Raw genomic sequence first — 20,931 nt, 5'->3', positions numbered from 1 at the left:
GCTGTTCCTTCTGCTTGGGAAAACCATATTCCACCTCTTCCCTTGACCAACTCCTACACAACCTCCAGGCCTGGCTTAACCCCCACTTCTCTGGGAGCTTTGGAAAACCCCTTCTACTCCCTGCCTGTTCCTCCAGCCCTTTGTGAGGGCTCTTGTACCATCCTTCCACACTTCTGGCCTGCTTATATTGTCTTTCACCTTACTGCTTGTTTGCTTACCTTCTATTCAAAATGTGAGCTCTTTGGTGGTCTTAGATCCCTGCTTTATAAAAATATTAATTTCATAATAGAATGTAAGTTATTCTACTCTATGGGCCTCATCTTACAAAGATTTGTTCATGATTTGTTTAATGAATGTTTATTAAGCACTGTCATGGCTTGATGCTCAAGGACAGGGCCAAGATAATTAAAATTTGGGGGAAAATTACTTGAATGTCACAGGGATCTAAGGTTATAGCGGTATGGACATGAATAATACTTTTTCTCTTCCAGGAAAATGGACTTGGAGATCAGTGAGCCAATAGACTTTAATTCTGGAGATCAACATCTGATTCGGAAAGCAGCAGATAAAAGGGCCCAATCTCAATCTGGCCAGCCCCCCAAATCTACACCTTCACCTGGGGTCCAGGAAACCCAAGGGAGTCCACACCCCAAGGCTACTGATCGCGCACATACCTATGTGGTACAAATTTCAGATGAGCCAACCCCAGCTGACAGCAGTACAGTCACAACCACCGCATTCTCAGACGCTGCTGTCCGCAGAGGTGAGAAGACAGAAATTACCTTTTTGGAAAAGAAGAGCAAATGCGCTCTCTCTCTCTCTCTCTCTCTCTTGAAAATGTATTTTTAAAATTTTAGTAAATATATATAGCTTAAAAAGTTGCTACTAAAACATTTTAAAACTTTAAATACATTCCAAACACTGTGCAAGTTTCACCACCATCCATTCATATGACTTTTGCCCCTCACAAAAGTCAAATTCAGTATCCATTGTTATAATTCTTTGTTCTGCCTCCCTGCAGCTTGTGGCAACCACCATTTTACTTTCTGTCTTTAGGAATGTGACCACTCTAAGTAACTGACACGAGGAGAATCATGCAGCATGTGTCTCTGAGGACTGACCTGCTTCCCTTATTTCACCTGATGTTTACCTATGTTGTAGCATATGTCAGAATTTCCTCCCTTTTCAATTCTAGATGCTATTTTATTGTATGTGTCTGTTATATTTTGCTCATCCGTCCATGCACTGATGGACACATAGTGTTCCCACCTTTCGCCTATTGTGAATAATGCTGCCGTGAATATAGTAGTACTGAAATCTTTTCAGGCACTTGTTTTCAGTTCTTTGGGGTATCTACCCAGAAGAAAAATCACTGTATATCCTATTAACTTTTCAAAGCCCCCCAAATAGTGCATTCTGAGGATTATGCTAATTAGGCAAATGCGGCTGAACTTTTAGCCTACCTTCCTTTTCTTTCTGCTTCCTTTCTTTCCTCCTCCTACCCTCTCTCTTGCTCTCCTTCCCTCTCTTTTCAACTTGAAGAACTTGAAGTCAGTTTGTTTCCACAATTGACTGTATCACAAAATAAAGCTAGCTCTTTAACTGACATTTATTTTTCATATCAAAGAATAAATCAATGATTTCAGCAGTGAGGATTCAGCTACCCCCTTAGTTCAACAACTGCTTTCCTATTCTTACCTCATTTCTTATAAGTACTGACTCTCCATATCTGGGGATTCCACATAGATGGAGTCAACCAACTGTAGTTGAAAATATTCTAAAAGTAAAGGGAAAAAAGTTGCAGCAAGGGCTGAGGGTGTAGCTCAGTGAGTACAGCAGTTGCCTAGCACATGCGAGGCCCTGGGTTCGCTACCTAGCACCTCAGACACAAAACAAAGCACAGCAGAGGTAGCATCAGTACTGAACATGGAGAGACATGGTTTTTTCTTATCATTGTTTCCTGAACAATTGCAGTACAACCACTTACTAGCACTTACCTTGGCAAACATTCTTTTAAAGTATTTCCACAGTGTTGCTTGTCAGAGAGATTTTTTAATTATTATTCTATTAGCTTTTACTACTCACGCTGTATCATGACATAGGATAGAGTACTGCAATGGTAGACTACACCCAAGTTGTCCAGGAGATTCAGAAATTCATAATATACATGTGGCGAACAACTTTTGGCCTTTTAAAGAAATGAGAATTAGTCATTAACTACAAAATGTTCTCCCCACGTTCCAAGTGATAACATAATATTAAGTTTCAAAAGATATTCATTAGATGTCCTAAATATTCTCTGTAAGTCAGGAATACATTCAGCAACTAGTAAGAGAGACCTAAAAACCTGAGACTTAAATGAGATTTTTTTTTCTTCTTTCCTGAAATATGCTATTCAAAGGTTTGAAGCTAATGTCTCAGGTCCCTGCTGGCCACTGTGTCACCCTTAAGCCTTCCCAGGCCTGGACAAGTGGCAGGTGGACTGTGAGCTTTGAATCCCACCACTGTCACCCTGTGACCCACACCCTCCAGCCTGTGACTAGAAAGGTACCTCCTGGAGCTCTCACCCATCAGGAAGAAAAGAGAAAAGGCAAAGGGACAAAGACAAACAAGGGGACAAGGGAGGGCAGCTGCCCGGACGGCTCCAAGGGGACGCCATTCACAGAGAGGTGTCCTGAATCAGCTCACCTGACCTCTTCCCGAGGCTGCCTCAGAAGCCGCAGGAGTTTACAGTGGCCTGTCACTGGCCTGTCTGTGTTGCATGGCCACCTCTCTCTGTCCTGGTTCAGTTGGGTTCATTGCTGCCCTTACCAAGATCTGGGTCAGATAGTGAGGAAGGCAGCGGGAGTGGGCGCCTCTAGCAACAGCCGCCTCTGCCACAGATGCCAGGCCCTCAGGGTGTCTTGCAAGGGAAATGTGACTGCATTTAGTTCTTACAGCAACCTGTAAACCAAGTTGATTGCCCTACAGATGTGGAAATGAGGCTTAAGGAGGTGTCATTGAAAAGTAGGCAAAAGCCTCCTCACCAGCGTTAGAGTTAGTTACTTGTATCCGCTTCTTCTGAAGAAGTCTGGGCACTTCCCTCTTTTTAAAAAATCATGTAGTATATAAGAAGATGAAAGTGCTATGGAAAAAGGAAGGGGGTAGGGTGAGTAAGGTAATGGATTAAGAGTTATGGGGATGAGGACTACAATTTTTTTCAATGGTGTTTGAAACTAGGAGTGCTCCGCCACTGAGCTACAACCCCAGCCCCATGGACTAAAAATTGTTTTTAAGTATTTATTTTTTAGTTGTAGGTGGACACAATATCTTTATTTCAGTTTTATGTAGTGCTGGGGATTGAACCCAGGGCCTCACATGTGGTAGGCAAGCTCTCTACCACTGAGCTACAACCCCAGCCCTAGACTAAAAATTTTTAAAGTGGCTGAATGGTGATATAATTTACAGATGTTTGAATTTACTACTTTTAAGGGTATACCTCAATGGTTGTTATATAGTTATGTAGGCATCATCACAATCAATTTAAGAACATATTTAACACTTCAAAAAGAAATCTTTTACTCATTAGTGGTTATTTCCTACGAATCTGCTTTCTGTCCCCATGGATTTGCCTCTACTGGGCGATTCATACAAATGGGGGTTGCACAGCATGTGGTGGTTAGTGATTTCCTTCTTTCACTTAGCATAATGGTTTCAAGGCTCAACCATGTTGTAGTATGTGTCTCTACTTCATTTCTTTTTATGGCCGTGTAGTAATCCATTACCTGGATATAACACATTTTGTTTAACCATGCATCAGTTGACAGAGATTTGAGCTATTTCACTATTTGGTTATTACCACCAATGCTGCAATCCACCTTTGCTGTTGTGTGAGCATCCTTTCAACTTCTCTTGTGTACCTAGAAACTTTACCTAGAAACTTCCAAACTGTTATAAACAGTTTATAAAATATAAACTGACATTTTACATTCCAACCATCAATATATGAAGGTTTCCATTTCTCCACATCCTTGCCAACTTTTTTCTGATCATAGTCATTCTGGTGTGTGTGAAATGGTATCTCATTGGAGTTTTGATTTGTGCTTTTTCACATGCTCAATTGGTCATCCAAATGTCTTCTTTGGAGAATAAGATTCAAAGCCATTGCCACTCTCTCTGTTTTTGTAAACCCACCATTTTCTTTCTCTCTCATGATTCTAGGGTTTGCCAGGGCTCAGTCAGTAATCTTGCGCTCTCATAATTGGTCAATGGCTGAGACTGCTATGCCTGTCATGTCTCCCTGACATGCCTGGAAGTTGGTGTTGGGTGTTGGCTGACTTCTTGTGGCTTGAGCTTCTAGCCATGTGGGTCCCAAGAAGAGGTGTACTGAGGACACACTCCGATAGGCAAGCTGTCCAAGCCTGTTTGCATCACATGCAAATGTCTCATTGGTCAAAGTGAGTCTCGTGGCCAGGCAGTCAGTGTGGGAGGCTGCTGCCCAAGCTTTGCCTGTATTTAGTTATGTCATTTGTCTCCTTGTTATTGAATTACAAGAGTTCCTCATGGACTGTAGAACAAGTCCCTAATCAGAAAGTCCTGGGGCTGGGGTTGTAGCTTAGTGGTAGAGCGCCTGCCTAGCACGTGTGAGGCACTGGATTCAATCCTCAGCACCACATAAAAATAAATAAATAGAATAAAGGTATTGCGTCATCAAAAACTAAAATTTTTTTATAACTTTATTTAATTTTTATGTGGTGTTGAGGATCGAACCCAGCACCCTGCGCATGCCAAGCAAGTGTGCTACTGCTTGAGCCACATCCCCAGCCCAAAACTAAAAATATTTTTAAAAAAAGAAAAAAGAAAGTCCTTTGTCAGAAAACCCTTGTGAGTTATTTCACCTTCTTGATGATGTCATTGGAAGCACAAAGCCTTTACTTGGATGAAAATCCAATTTACCCGTTTTTTTTTTTTCTTCTTGTGCATTAGGAGTCATATTTAAGAATTCATTACCTAATTGATGCTCATGAAGTCTTCTGCCTTTGTTTTTTTAAGAGTTTATCTCTTATGTTTATGCCTAGGATATAATTTTTAGTTAATCTTTGTGTTGTGGCATGAGGAAAAGGTCCCAATTCCTCCTTTTGTACATATATATCCAGTGGTCCCAGATCCATTTGTTGAAAAGATTATTCTTGCCCCTCATTGAATTGTTCTGGCACATTTGTTAAAAAAATCAATTGACTATAAAAGCAAGGGTTTATTTCTGGACTCTCAACTCTCTATTTCATTGAGCTATGGGTCTATTATTATGATTCTGGGCCACATTTATTATTTATTCTCTCACAGTCCCCGCTATACAATAGATGCCAAATTAACTTTAGATAAAGGAATATTTTAGTGAAGGCAGCACACAATTGGATATGTATGTTCTTGTATTTTGATTAAGAAAGCTTTGTCCCTCTCCTCTGTTGTCACGCTTTCGAGAATAGAAACTGCCCAGCAAAAGGACAGAGTTGACCGTCCTTTGAGTTCACTCTAAATAGCATTATTTCATTTTTTTTCCTTTTAAATTGAGATAAAGCCACACAAAAAAGAAAATTGTCATTGCCAGTGTCATGTTTTCTACCTGTGCAGTAGAAAGTAAGTAAAAAGAGGGGTTAGAGTTGTGGCTCAGTGGTAGAGCGCTTGCCTAGTACGCGTGAGGCACTGGGTTTGAGTCTCAGCACCACATAAAAATAAATAAATAAAATAAAGGTCTATCAACAACTAAAAAATATTTTAAAAAGTGAGCAAAAAGAGATGCTGGCATACTATACTTTGCTGTCACTCACTTGGAACTCTCTGATCTGACATAATTCACCAGGTTATTTAGTTTCTGCTTTTATAAATAGGAGGGAAGGGGGTTGCTAATGGCAGTCAGGTTGGAGAGATCAGTGGCTGGGGATCTCTGAAAACTCTGCAGCCCAGGGCCACCTCCAGAAGAGTAAATATCCTGTTCACTTGTAGCCCCTGAGCTGTTGCTCTTGTCCATTCTGTCCAGGGGAGTAGCTGGATCCCTAGGAGGGATCTGCCACATCCCGAGACTTTCAGATCATTTTTTGGTCCTAAGGAAGATGGAGAGTGCCTAATAAAGAATTAAATCCCTGAGTTTGTGAAAATTTGGGTTTCTATAGATAAACTCTAAGGTCTCCAATAAAGCATAATTAACAATTGGTTGAAATTATTTTCCGTTGTTGTTGTTTGTACTCGGGACCGACTCTTGCTATGTTGTCCAGCCTGATCTGGAACTCCTGGGCTCTAGGGATCGTCCTGCCTCAGCCTTCCAAGCTCTGGGACTACAGACATGTGTCACTGTGTCCAGCTTTGATTAAATACTCTTTAAAGGCTCTGCAGAGTTGTATTTGTTTTTGTTATTGCATTTGCTGACTGGAAATTAGCTGTCACTACCTCTTTCATTCTCAAGAAATCAAAGGAAGGGGCTGGGGCTGGGGCTCAGTGGTAGAGCGCTTGCCTAGCATGAATGAGGCATTGGGTTCCAGCCTCAGCACCACATATAAATACACAAAAAAATAAAGGTCTATCAACAAATAAAAAAATATTAAAAAAATAAAGGTATAAAAAATACAATGACATTATAAAAAATCAAAGGAAAACTTCACTAAGTATCAAAATTAGGTAATTACATTTGTATTTTTACTTTGGAATATTTGTGTCACTAAAATAATGTTTCTGTCTTCTCAGCTTTCATTGTGAAAGTGTTCCTTCTCCTGTCAGCCCAGTTGTTGGTCACTGCGACAATTATCAGCATGTTTATTTTCTGGTAAGTCTTTATCACTGGTGTAGCATAAAATGTTAAGTTGTTCACATTAATTCTCATTGAATCAACTCTTTTTAATTTTGATCATTTAAAAATTATATTTTTTCTTAATTATTCATTGGAGATGATATTTCTACAGGTTTGTTTTTCTGAAGCAATTCCTAGACCAAGGTGGTGGTAGATTTCTAGAATTCTACTTTAACCTCCTTCTTAATGCAAGAACGTTTTTCTTCCTGTTATTTTGGGTACTGTTTACCTTGCCCTATTTTCACAGATTAAACTGGATACAGGAAAAAGGTGAGAACTTGGAGGCTGGAATTAAATATTTGAGAGACTATGACCTATTACTGATTAAGTGTGCATCCTATGCAAATCTGAACTTATGAAATAGATGAATTGATTTATTTTACCTTGTATGCATATCAACCTCAGTACTTTTTAAATTAAAGAACTTCACTAGGTGTTTGCATTTATTTAAGTTTGATTTACCACTTAGAAAAAACCTGCCTTTTTTATAAATGCATCTTTGTTCTCCTTGGTGCTGGGGATGGAACTCAGGACCTAACTCATGCAGAGCATTGCTCTGAGCTATATCTCTAGCCTATTTCTCTTTTAAGAAAAATGTTTCCAGCCAGGTGCAGTGGTACATGTCTATAATCCCAGTGACTCAGGAGGCTGAGGCAGGAGGATGATTGCAAGTTCATGGCCAGCCTCAGCAACTTAGGGAGGCCCTAAGCAACTTAGTGAGACCCTGTCTCAAAATTTAAAAAAAAAATGGGGGGGGGGGACTGGGCATGTGGCTCAGTGGTAAAACATCACTGGGTTAAATCCCTAGTACCAAAAAACAAAGCAAAAAACAGAAAAACAAACAAAAAGCCAGTTTTTAACTTTTTTTTTAGTTGTAAATGGACCTTTATTTTTAAATTTATTTTTATATGTGATGCATGAGAATTGAACCCAGTGCCTCACCTGTGCTAGGCAAAACTCCACAGTTTTATCCCTATCCGTCATTACTAATCATTGTGGGTTCCCGCCATTCTTTTCATGATAGTGTTTATTTCTGCTTAAATATGACATCAGTTAACAGAATGTACCATTTGTCATGTAAAACTATATCAATTTTTTTTCTTAACTAGGAAAGGTTTAAAAACGTGGGTACGTTCAAACCCCTGGTTCACCTATGCACTCTTGTAAGTATCCTCAACTTTAATAAAATCTTGTTTTTCTACTAGCTATTGACTGAGGTTCTACTACTATTCAAAATGAGGTAATAAAGGTATAACCTTCTCGAAATTATATAGATGGAAACCAAACAAATGAGTGCTTGCCACCAGTCAGGATTGAGGGGTGTGTGTGTGTGTGTGTGTGTGTGTGTGTGTGTGTGTGTCACAAGAAAGGGGGTGGGTAACACCAGAGAAGTCTTTGTTGATGTGTCATTGATAGAATAGCTCTGAACTTTGATCCTGATGGTGGTTACTTGTATTTACACGTAGATTTGTGTCATAGTTCTATGTCAAAGAACTAGATAGACACACCATATCAATGTCAAATTACTGGTTTTAATATTACATTATAAATATATAAATTGCAATCATTAGAGGAAATTGAATGTAGGTTTCATAGGACCTTTTGGTCTCTTTGCAATTTGCTGTGAATCTATAATTATTTTTAAAATAAAAAGATACAAATACCCCACAAGCTAACTTCAGATGGCAATGAAAAAAAATTTAAAGGCAGAGAGGAAGAGAGAAAGGAAATATCATTTTTATAATTTTATAATTCTTATCAGATAATGTCATTTAATGATATAGTCTGCATATCTGTCTGTATATATCATATAATATAATCACTGGATGTAAATAACACTGGGTTTTACATTATCCTGCAGCCCAGCATTTTTTGTTGTACTAATTATACTTGCTTGCTGTGGGAATCTCCGCCGTCAGGTGCCTGCAAATTACATTCTCCTGGGATTCTTTGTAAGTAAACTTTGCACGTGCTCTAGCTCACCTCTGAAATATATTTTAGTTGCCATATTAAATTCATTGCCTTTTCTTGTGGAGACTCTTCTTGTGGAGTAATGCACGTAGGGATTATCTGTGGAATACTCTTGAGAGAAATTCTGGTTGTAATGAGGTAGTAAACTTACCTCCGAGGTAGTATCCACACCCCTTTAGCAAGTTAGAGAGTTTGGACTCCTAAGCTACTCCTTCCCACTGGCAAGCTGAGCTCTGATAAGGCTACCTGGGGAACCCTCTCATGAGTCAGGGCTGCATTTCAAGAACAGGTAACTTGATTGTCCCGGGATCTCTGTCAGGCACAATAAGCACATTTTGTTCTGGAAGGTGGTTTCTTATCTAGTTCACAAACTCATGATTAAGAAATGTCATTTTCTTTATTTTTGTAAAGTGTGTGTGTGTGTTTTTTTTTCTAGTTCCAGTCCCTCTGGGAGCAGAAGCCATCTCTGAGCTTAGGTTGTTCCCAGTTCCAGAACTTTCTTCTCAGTTCAGGAGAACTTTTCCAGCGCCCGAGAGTTGGGAGTCTGAGGGCTTCTCGTGCTCATTATCTTCACTTTGGTTCCTGGTTCCCCAGAGCCTCTCTGGGGTGACTTGACCCCACTTTTGACAGAACCTCTTTACACCTGCTTTTCAGTCATTCTGTACCACTCTAGGTCACATGAAACTATGTGGCTCCCTTTCTTGTAGCCAGTTACTTTCTCTTCTGCTCAGAACAGAAAGACCCCAGGATGGATCCAGCTCTCAACAGCTACCTGAGTGCCTAGATTTCCTAACCCTGAATAGAATCTGAATTCCTATCATTACCCCCATCCCATCCCAAGACTAAGCTCCCAGGGACTTAGCAGCATCTAAGAATTATTTCCCCAACCCTGACTCTCACATAACAGAACCATCAGGCCCAGAAGGTGAGAACCTTCTGGAAGCTTTGGTCTCTCAGGAACTCAAGTGTAGTAATTGCTATCGTGTTTTGCTCCTCTTGGGAAAATCCAGAACCATCCCAGTGTGATTCAGGAATAGAGTCAGCACATGATTCTCTTTTTGAGTCTTTGAGTTTTCTTCCATGCAGTGTTGACCATCCTTGCATAAGAAAATTTACTTACCAATTGGTAAGTAAGTTTATTCCTTATCTGGTTCCAAATCAGATTTGAGGTAGCTTATGCAAATATGTGCAAGATAAGATGTTGAGGAAAAAAAATAGGAAAATAAACACAGTGGTTTGATTGATGTGCAAGATGCACTAACTCCTGTACTCCTGGGTGTAGGGATCCTAGCTTTGGTTCTGCATCTCCTGGTGGTCAAAGCAAACAAGGACCCATGACCAAGGATGTCAGTCTCAGCATTCTATATCAAGTAGCACCCAGGAGGAATAGCTTCCTCTTGAGGTTGGAGAAGACTGGCTGTCTGCTGCCCGCAGTCAGGCATTTCCTCTGCTGTGAGAGCATCGAGGAGCCTCCCTGGGTTGGCATGGATACACGGCTCGTTGCGCAGGTTGGCAAGCAGGGTGTCCCGGTGCCTGCCCTGGCAGCACAGAAAGCACCTGAGAGTGGGCAGGGCATCGAGTCAGGTTTAGGAAGCTATGGGATTCTGAAGCTGAGAGGAGAGGGCAAGTTTCCTAGAAATGTTTGAATTTTTCCTTTTAACATTTCAAATGGTTTCAATGCATATTACAAGAGGAGACAGATAAGAGCTGTTGGTCTCCAGAGAAGCTGTTCTTGCTGAGGTTTTGTTCTCAAAGCAAGTAACAGCTGAAGAGAAGATATATTGTAGAGGGGGAAAGAATTAGCTGTATTTTCTAGGGTTAATATCTTGCCCAAGTGTTAGGAAGTATAGGGGTAAAACCATTTTGAAAAAGGAGTTGAAAGAAAACAGGAAAACATACTCATGGAAGATACTTTTTGTCCCATGAAACCTTGACCCCTGGAGCCCATATTCTGAGCTCTTGAAGTCATCAGACAGGTTTGAGTCTACAGCCGATTTGTTCCTCTTCCTTTCCTTCTCTCTGCCCCTCACCCCGCAGCTCTACACACACACACACACACACACACACACACACACACACACACACCTTTAATATGCTGCAATGAAACAATTGAGTTAGGAGAAGAGGGAGGAAGCATCTTGTGAGGAAGGTGGGAGGCAAGCGTATGATTACAATATTGTGTGTTCATGGAGTAAGTAAATGCCTGGTTCCTGTAATGGAAACAGAGATAGCCTACTTGGGCAAGTTTATCAAAGTAGAGAATCAGGCAGAGCCTGGGCCTGGGAGAGCCAGACAGGTAACCCAGGACTTTGAGGCTCCAGTTCTTTTCCAGCCTCTGATCCTGTTGGCTCAAGTTCAAAGCCAAAGCCAGGAAGCCCTCAGACTTGTCAAGTTGCACCCTCCTTTTTGTTCCCTGAGACAGAAGGACCCTTTCCTGGCTCTTTCCGTGGATCTTCCACATCCTCGGGTTTGCTCTGACTGAGCGTTCAGCAGCCTGAGGAATGTTAGTCCCACCACCACTGCGGGCCGTCGTCTGAGCCTGACACATCTGTGGTGCCGTCCTTGCTCTCATCCTCCAACTTGACTGCCTGCTAGCTCTTGGCCCCGCCAGCCTCGGCTCCCTTTGGGTGGTGGGAACTCTCCAGTGCAGCCTTCCTCCTTCCTCCCAGGGTTAGCGCCTACAGACTCAGTGCCACAATGCCAGGAACTGCTCCCCAGTTCCATCTCCTGGCACTGGGAAGGTCTGGGTTCTCACCCCAGGTCTGGGGTTTGAAGAGCCTATTTATGATCACAGATCCTTTGGAAAGGGTCCATACCCACACTCTGGGTGAAGCATTCATCGAGAGAACATATCCTGATCTGATAGTGTTACAAGACTGTGTGGATGGCCCCATTCAATTAATGACAACAGAATCCACAAATAAACTTTAAAAATGTTCTTTTATCAGGGAATAGTATTAATTATACAGAACAGTGAGCTTTACTGAGGCACATTCGTGTATATACATGCACGTACTTGGTTTCCACATTCGTAATTAGTACGTATTTAATTCACTGGATATGTTAAATATACTATTGTGTTTTAAGAAACTTGCACTGGTAAACGGCTTCCTCTTGTTAGTCCTAGGAAGACTGTGACAGAAACGGTTGGTTATACTGTTGATTTCCCACACTCGCCCCATAGCTCTGAGCACCAGGGTCGTGTACTCTCTTGCTTGCTCCTTAGACCCTGTCCAGAGCACACACTTCAAAGCACCGCCTGTGGATTCTGGTTCTCAGCCTCATGCCTTGAAAAGCAGGCTTCTGATTTATTGTGAATTTTTTTTTTTTTAGACACTTCTTCAAGGTCTGCTGCTTGGAACCATATCAGTGTAAGTCTTCGATACATATTTCCTTATTATTGTGTGTGCCTTTCCTTGAATGTATGAGAACAGTAATTGCAGTCTCTGGTTTTAGTTTCTATAATGCGGAGGAAGTGTTGTGGGCCACAGCAGCAACCACTCTGGTGACATTAGCACTCACTATATTTGCTCTACAAACAAAAGTACGTATAATTGGAACAGATTTCTGTCCTAAGGGGGTGTACTGGGAGTGTTCCTTTGTCCCTCCTGACCTGTTTCTGCACCTGGCGCCTGAGCTCTGAGGTCCTGTGGGTCTCCCCACCATGGCCCTCTTGTCTTTGGGCTTTCCATGGACTTGGACCAGTGGATCCCCAGCTGGAGATGGGAGGCAGGGAGGAGAGAGGGACTTATTCCCATGGCAACCTCTGGACCAGTCCCTCTTAGCACAGTCGAGTTTCTTACAAAAAAATTCATTGTCCAGAGGTGGCCAACCCAACACAGACTTCTAGGCTCCCTGTGCTCTTCCCTTTGAGCCTAGAAGTGGCACTAGCTCTCTCTCTGGCTCCTAGCCTAGACCCACTTGTGCTTTCCCCGTGGATAGTATTTTCACAAACAAATGCTCCTCAAAACATCCTATTTGAGTGTGCCAACTAACTGTTCCCTGCTGGGGCCCTGACTCTAATAAAGGAGTTTAAAATTCAAAAAGTTTACAGTTCATCAGGGATCGAAAGTGCCAAGATTACCCGGAGAAGGTTATGTAATCCAGGACTGTTCTTTTTAAAGTATGACATCAGTCTCTGCAGCCCTGAAATGCTCCTGGAGTTGGTGAGATATTTCCAGCAGCCCTTTCTTTAGCTCTGGCGACCTTCTTTTGGCAAATGATGGATTTGTCTTAGTTCAATAACTTAGAAGTGTTTTTCTCCAATCGTTTGGCATGGTAGGGAGTGTCTTATATACATGAAGAATTTTAGCTTTTTCTGGAAGAAAAAGGAAGAAGCAACAGAGAGGCAGAAAGGCCTGCTAAAATATTTGGTCAAAATGTATTAGAAGTGTTAATTCATTATCAGCGTGATATTTGCCATGTCAAAACTGGCCATTTGCAGAAACCAGCGTCTTTGTAAACAGATATGCCCTCCTGAGGTGAGTGAGGTGGGCCACCAAGGAAAGCATAACTTCATTTAACCATTTAAAACCCTCTAGGAGCTGGAGTTGTAGCTTAGTGGTAGAGGGCTTGCCTAGCATGCTTGAGGCACTGAGTTTGATCCTCAGCACCACATAAAAATATAAAATAAAGATATTGTGGCCACTTAAAACTAAAAAAAATATTTTTAAAAAATATTCTAAAATGCCAGAATACTTTTTTGTATGTGTGTGTGCGGGGAGGGTACCTGGGATTGAACTCATGGGCACTTGACCACTGAGCCACATCCCCAGCCCTATTTTGTATTTTATTTAGAGACAGGGTCTCCCAGAGTTGCTTAGCACCTCACTGTTGCTGAGGCTGGCCAAGCTGCTGGGATTACAGGCATGTGCCACCATGCCTGGCCACAGTACCATTTGTACCACTTCCGGTTTTTCCTTCTTTACTCTCTAAAATGGAGTCTGGGAATTTAGGGTGAGGGTATGGCTCTTGTGAGCTCTTGGCACTGGCCCAGGAGAGGGTAGGGGGCAGAGATGCCATGACCCATCGTTGTTCCTGAATGATGGGCACCTGGATCCCAGGGTTGCTGTGCTCTCTGTGGGTCTCTAGAGCTGAAAGTCCCCCACTGGTGTGACTTAGCACCTGTTGATCTCAGGTCTGTTCAGAGCCAACAGGGCTCCCCATCTGAATTAACCTCACCCCAGTTGTCTTCCTTTCCACTAACGAGGACCAGGCCTAAGGTGTCACTGTTACGAGCCAAGTTGACTACTCTGTAGATCCTCTGGTCAAGAGGAGTATGCCGTCAGACACCATCCAAGTTATATAATAAGACAGTCTTAAATTTCCTAGTAACACATTTAAAAAGTGAAAAGAAACAGGTGACCCCCCATTGTATAAAAGTACACTGCACCAATAAACAATATGGGAAAAAAAAAGAAAGGAAACTAGTTTCAATATATTTTATTTAAGCCCATATATAGGAAATGTCACTATTTCAACATGCAATCCACATAACAGAAATATGAATGTTTAACATTCTTTTTGAGAGTTAAAATTCAAAATCTAGTGTGTATTTTATACTTAGAGCATATTTCATTTTGGACTGGCCACATTTCAGGTGTATAGCAGCCACAGGTAGCTAGTGGTTGTCTTATTGAAGGTACAGTTCTAGACAAAGTTACTCCCAATCCCCTGGAGGGCCTGTTGAGACATTGCCAGTCCCCTGCCCCAAGGTTGTTGAGTCAGCAGGTCTGAGGTGGGGCCTGTCCAGCACTTCCCAGGTGGTGCTAATGGATGCTGCAGGTCTGGGACCCACACTTAGGGAACCAGTGCTTTAGATTATTCTCTGGGCATTTCCAGGGTAGGGGGCAAGAGGGGTAATGCAAGAAAATACTTAGGATATTTTGGAAATTGAGGCTCTTCTTTTGCTGCATAATTTATTTCCTCCCCCAGGCAGAAGATGAGTATGTTATCCCTTTTCTTTAAAAAAAAAAAAAAAGAAAAGAAAGGGGGGCTTGGGCTATAGCTCAGTGGCAGTATGCTTTCCTAGCATGTGTGAGGCACTGGGTGTGAGCCTTAGCACTATAGATACATAAAATAAAGACATTCTGTCCATCTACAACTACAAAAAAAATTTTTTAAAAAAGCCCCTGATCAGCCTAAGCTGGTTTATAAAGACAAAAATAAGAAAAGTCGCATTAATCAATTTCAAAATTAAAAAAGAACAGCAATTTTTGAAAACTTAGTATATATCTTCATTAAAATATATGCATTTAAACATGAAAAAGATTCCCAGTTGATATCTTGGTATATTTCATTCCATAATGTTTTCTATGCATATATTCTTAAAAATGTGAATAATCATGATACTACTATCCACATAAATTCACATCATTTTTCCAGTGAACCCTTTTTACTAGGGGAAATTTCATATAAATATAAAAATAGAATGGCATAGTGAACCCCATGTTACTTATCACCTACAGTTTTAGGGATCACCAACTCTTGACTTCTATCATTTCATTCATGCTCCTTCCTTTTTCTCCCTCCAGAAGGAAATCCCAGTCAATATGACACTTTTTATGTAGCATTTTTCAGTGGTTGGCACTAATGGGTTTCCATGGTTTTCTGAACTGGTCAGGGCAAATTGTCTATGGGGTTAAAAATGAATCTCTGAACCCCCAGAAATCCCTTGCAGACGATAACTGAGCTGTTGTGTTTCCCCAGTGGGATTTTACCTTGCTAAACGGAATGCTGTTCGTTTTCCTCTTCGTACTTGTAATCTATGGAATTCTCTTAATCTTCGTACGATCATATGTAAGTGGGCTCCCGTTTGGAAATGTCAGAGAGCTGTTCTGACGGGTGGAGGGCTGAGGGGTGGGTGGCTCAGTGGTAGAGCGCTGGCCTAACCCGTGTGAGGCTCTGGGTTCAATTCTCAGCACTGTATATAAATAAATGAAGAAAATAAAGGTCCACCAACAACTAAAAAAAATTAAAAAGAAAGAGGATGGATGTAGGTAGGGCTGACTGTGTCAGTCTGGGTCCTCTGAGAGCAGACGTGGAGTTGGGAGCATGCCAGGATTTTCAGATGAGAAATGTCCAAGCGAGAAAAAGGGAAGGAGGGCGCTGATGCAGGGTGGGAGAGCTGTCGGACCAGCCAGCATAAATGGTCCCACGGGCAGGAGAACAAAGGGAGTTTGGGCAGAACATTCTAGATGTGGTGTGGTCTGGGGGACACAAGGCCTTCATCCCCTACCTCCCAGGAAGGGCCCTGCTGTTCCCAGCCAATGACGGGCCAATGCCTAAGACAAACTGGTGTAAGTTGCACGGCCCAGCAGCCTCAAGGTCACTGTGCTCCCCTCCTGGGAGCTGAAGGTCCCTGAGGTCTGTCCTATTGACAGCCACACTGACATCACTGGGTGGTACTGTGGGCAGGGGATGGAGTCTGCGAATACTGAGCCTACTCTATACTGTTGTTGGCCTTCCCCAAGAGGGTCTTGAGGTAAAGCTACTGGCAGGAGCTGTCTTCTCCTGTGTACAGGTGTAGCCTGTTTGAAGGAAGGAGTATGGAAGAGAGAGTCCCCTCTGACATGTCCCAATAGCAGCCGAGAGGAGGCTCCTTGTCCCAGTCCAGATTTTTTTCCTTTAATATATTCATTGAGATCTTGCTATCTGTCAGACCTAGGCACATTGAACTCTTAGCACATTCTTGAAAAGAACAGTCTGGAACTCTTGTGGCCTCCAGATAGTGTCACCTATTGCCAGTCTCCCTTCTGCACCATGAACCTTGCGGGCCAGCAGAGTGCACTTGCCCACCCCTCCCAGGCCCAGCTCTCTCCGGCTGCAGAGTTTGACATATTGTTCTCAGGGTTGTACACCTCTGCCTTGTCCTCTTCCCAGGAGTCAAACCTTGGGTGTTTAGACTAGTTCCATATTCTGGTCAGGAGTGTCTTGGCTGCGAGGAACATATCCCATTCAGACTAGCTTAAGGCAATGACCTGGAGAATCTCATGGAACTCCTAGGTGGGAAGAAGAGCTGGGTTTGCAGGAACACAAACTCTGCCTTCCTCTCTGGGGCTGGCATGACCGACCAGCTCTACTTGTGTAGCGGATCTCCAGCCCTGGCTGATGACAACGGCCTGTGCTGCTTGGATCCCTCTAGACGGGGAATTGATTTCTGACTGGCACATCTGCTAAGCCCAGTTACAGAGCAGAATTTCTTGACCACTTGGCAGAGTCACTGTCTCCACAGTGGGTGTCTTCCACCTCTCATCACAGCCTTTAGCTAGGGAGGGTGGATTCTCTAGAGCCTCACACATGTAGATGTGTGGATGAGGCAAAAGCAGAACATGTCCAACACATTCTCCTTGCCCTGCCATGCATGAGACATTCAGCATTTACTCATGGAAAATTATTTGGCATGTGTGAGGTTGGTTTTCTTTTGCTTATTTACTGGAATTGAGTGGATGCTGTTGACTCTGTTCGACTTTCTTGTTGATATTGGGTCCTTACCCATCAGCGGTGACCTAAGCAAATCCCTTTGGTTATTCCAAAGTCTTGTTCTTAAGCTACAACTGTTTTCTTTCTCTCCGCAGTGGCTGCATGTGCTGTATGCTGGACTCGGAACCGTGCTCTTCTCCATGGTAAGTCCGTCTCTCCCTCTCCTTGCTGAAGAACGTGCTGTCTGTGCTACTCACGTGGAGTGAGTAATTCACTAGAAACCCTTGGGCAACTTGCTGCCTCTTATAAGGTCATATTTAAAACCATCACCCCCAGGAGAGTTGATGGTCCTTCCCAGTCCACAAAAACATTGCTTTTCCTCAAAGAGTCAATATGTAAGAAGAGAACAAAGGGTTATTTATAAGCCTCGGTACTTATGGTAGCAGGGTGTGATTTCATTTTCTCTCTTAGATCAGTCTCTTTTCTATTCTTGCATAACATGGACTTTTCATGGGGACTGGCCAGGGTCACTGTCAATGCATCTGGAAAATTTTCCTTCCATTTTGACCTGTCTCTTGCTTCATATCTTCACAATTATTTCAAGGAATATTTGATTTAAAAGGTATTACATGCATTTGTTTTAAAATGCAAACAACATAGAAGACTACAAAATGATAAGATCTCTCTCTGATTCCCTGGTCCTCAGAGGTACCACTGTAAGTAATTTCTGGGAATCCTTTCAGAATTTTTTTTTGCCACATGAGCACCATTTCCTCTTGCAGTACTATGGACACACTATATATAATGTTCTGCTTTGGCCTTTTCACTTAGACGCGATGGTCTCCATATACTGGCAGACCTAGGTCAAGCTCACTCTTTTTCAGGGCTGCCAGGTTTTTCCATCACTTTTATCTTGTCACTTCTTTCAGGGATTTTCTTATTATTTTATTTATTATTTTTTTTGCAGTGCTGGGGCTGATATCCAGGGCCTCATGCATATGGAGCAAGCACTCAACAATTGAGGTACATCTCATTCATTAGGTTTTTTCTATTTTGGAAATTTCCAGATATAATCAGAAGTAGAGGGAATGGTAAAATGAATCCCATATATTATCAACAAGTTTTAAAACCATCCATGTTTTGGTTTATCATTTGTCTTTTTGCTGTTGTTGTTGGAATTTTGTCGTATCTTTTAAATGTTGGAAAAGTTTACACCCAGGGATTAAAGTTCAGGACACACATTGCAGTTTTCTCATTTCTTTTCTTGTAATAGGAATTGATCTGTGCCCATCCTCCTATGCTCCCATGTGCTCAGCCTTTGTGTGTTGGTGCTTGCTGTGGTGTCTCTTATGGCCCATTTGGGGCAGTTTGTTTCCATGTAAAATATACTGATGTTCTGTTTCCTACATGCAGGCAGAGCAAAACCTCTTGTAGGCTTAGGGTGGTCACTCAACACCAGACATACAGCTGGAGGAGAAAACTGAGTGTGTGTGTTTTAACCATCAGAGTTGTGATAGGGAGTGAGGCAGGGTACCACACTTCCAAATGCTCCTGGGAGTGGGAGTCTGAATCCTAGCTGGGGCTTCCCTGTGTGTTGGCTGTGTCTTCAATGGGATCTTGAGCCCTGGTCTCCTTGGAGGAGGCTGAGCAGCTGGATCTCTGCTCATCTTCCTCCCCCACTTTCCTGTCTGCCCTCGAACACATGACCTCTCCTGAGAATCCACACTCCTAACCAACCAGTTCATGCCTGCAGAATCATTAAGACTCCATAATCCCCTCTTGTAAGAAGATCAAGATAAATTCAGGGTTTTTTGGATGGAAGAAAGAGAGAAAAGCACTTCTGCAAAGGAGTTAGGGCTCCAGGATGAGAGATGAATGCTCAGCTCCTTTTGAGTGATGAAGTGTCCCAGTTTGTCTAGGACTGAAGTGTTTCCAAGGCCACCTAAAAATCCTGGGAGAATTGGAAGGATGGGCCACTCTAGCTGTTTTTCCTTCCAAAGGTGCTCAGATGAGACCTAGGGATAAAGGGCTAAGGGACTGAGCACTTCAGGTGAGACACCTGCTCTGGCATCTCCCTCAGAGATGCACTAATATAACCAAGACTCAGTGAAATCTGGCCCACCGCCACTGGGTTGTTCCCACACTACGTGAGATAGCACCTGCCATAAACCTGGTGTGAGGCTGCCCAGGAAGTAGCCAATAACTCATCCTGTTCCTCCCCTCCATTTCCCCTCTCCCCCCTCTTCCTCCTGGACTCCTTGGGAAAGGTTTCACTGAAGTGAATATTGCTCTCAAATCTATCTTTTAAAAAATCTTTAAAAATTTTATAGTTATAGGTGGACACAATATCTTTATTTTATCTTTATGTGGTGCTGAGGATGGAACTCAGTGCCCCATGCATGCTAGGCAAGCACTCTACCTCTGAGGCACAACCCCAGCCCTTAAAAAAAAAAAAAAATCTTTAAAACTCCAAGGATTCTCTTTACTTTCAATGTTGGAGATTTGGCCTAGATTCTGGATATAAGTAACTGCTCACTTTGCAGCAAACACAAAAATGAGAGAGGCACGGTGACTTTTAAAAAAATCTTGACATTTTTTAAGACCTGATAATTTTACCTACTGCAGCTGAACGAAAACCTTTCTTTAGGGAATGCCTTAATCACATGGGAGTCCCCTCTCTTCCTCTTTCTATTTTGGATATACAAGCACCATTAATTACTAAACCATCCCCAGTGGCAAGGTTTGCTGTTACCCAAAGCTCCATGAATTCAGATTTATTTTTACTGTGTGAATCAAGTGTTTGGGAAGCTCTTTGATTATTTGTTTAGCAAGGACATGGAAGGAAATCATGAATAGAAGGCATTTGGTAGTTTAATCTCTGTGTCTACTTTGTCCACTGGGTCCACATAAGTAACCAAAGGTACAAAGATTTTGGATTTGGCTCAGATCTGGTCCCACAGGCTTCAGGAAGATAAGGCACTTGGTTTTATAGAGTATAAACTTGGGGACTTCATGAATGATTGATGCCGAAAGAGTAATATATTCAGCCCAAAACTGACTTTCTAGAGTATTTTTGTGCCATAGGTAAAATAGCTTTTTTTCTAGAGCATTTAGGACATTTGGTTTGATAGACAGGTACGATTGAAGTAGCTAATTCTTCTTCCTTTCCTTTAAGTACCTGGTGATGGATGTGCAGCTCATGGTGGGAGGGCGTCATCACCACTCTGACCTGGACCCAGAAGAATACGTTTTTGCTGCCCTGAACATCTACTTGGATATCATCAACCTCTTCCTTTTTATTTTGCAACTGATTGGACTGGGACGGTAGTGGTCCAGCCAAGGCTAGCTTGTGCTGAGAAGCAGGAAGGAGGGACACTTGTGACGTGTTGCCAGGCTCAGACACGCAAAGGTTACCACTTCCTAAACCCTTTTATTTAAAAAAACAATATTTAAGAACATTTTTGTTTGTCAAAGTTAAGCATTTAAAGGTAGCTGTTGCTATTCTTCTTACTTTTAGTTCCACTGTCACATAGCAAAACTTTTGGAGGACATTTCAGATTTTTATAAATTCAAAGAAATGAGTATCATACTTAAAATATTTGTAAGATGCCCATTATTTTGTTCAAGTTTTCCAGGCACCATTTCTGTACACATCTCTCTACATGAATAAAATGGATTACAGAAATTTAAAGTTGCTTCTTTCTTTACTCTTGATGTGA

The 20,931-nt window shown here is 42.1% G+C and overlaps 1 protein-coding gene across 1 annotated transcript; it reads left to right on the top strand.

The window, feature by feature from the left end:
• Window positions 1-495: 495 nt before the first annotated feature.
• Window positions 496-20,903, top strand: LOC107160067 (protein lifeguard 1). Its single transcript, XM_015506733.2, has 9 exons — window positions 496-763; window positions 6,718-6,796; window positions 7,930-7,983; window positions 8,682-8,772; window positions 12,125-12,162; window positions 12,248-12,335; window positions 15,500-15,589; window positions 17,368-17,415; window positions 20,388-20,903. The coding sequence occupies exons 1-9, from the start codon at window positions 496-498 to the stop codon at window positions 20,538-20,540; spliced, it is 909 nt and encodes a 302-aa protein (XP_015362219.1). The 3' UTR covers window positions 20,541-20,903.
• Window positions 20,904-20,931: the final 28 nt, after the last annotated feature.

This window comes from Marmota marmota, unplaced genomic scaffold (assembly GCF_001458135.2).
Source record: "Marmota marmota marmota unplaced genomic scaffold, marMar, whole genome shotgun sequence".
Lineage (NCBI taxonomy): Eukaryota > Metazoa > Chordata > Mammalia > Rodentia > Sciuridae > Marmota > Marmota marmota.
The sequence above is the reverse complement of the archived record's forward strand: the minus strand, read 5'-3'. Positions and strand labels throughout refer to the sequence as shown.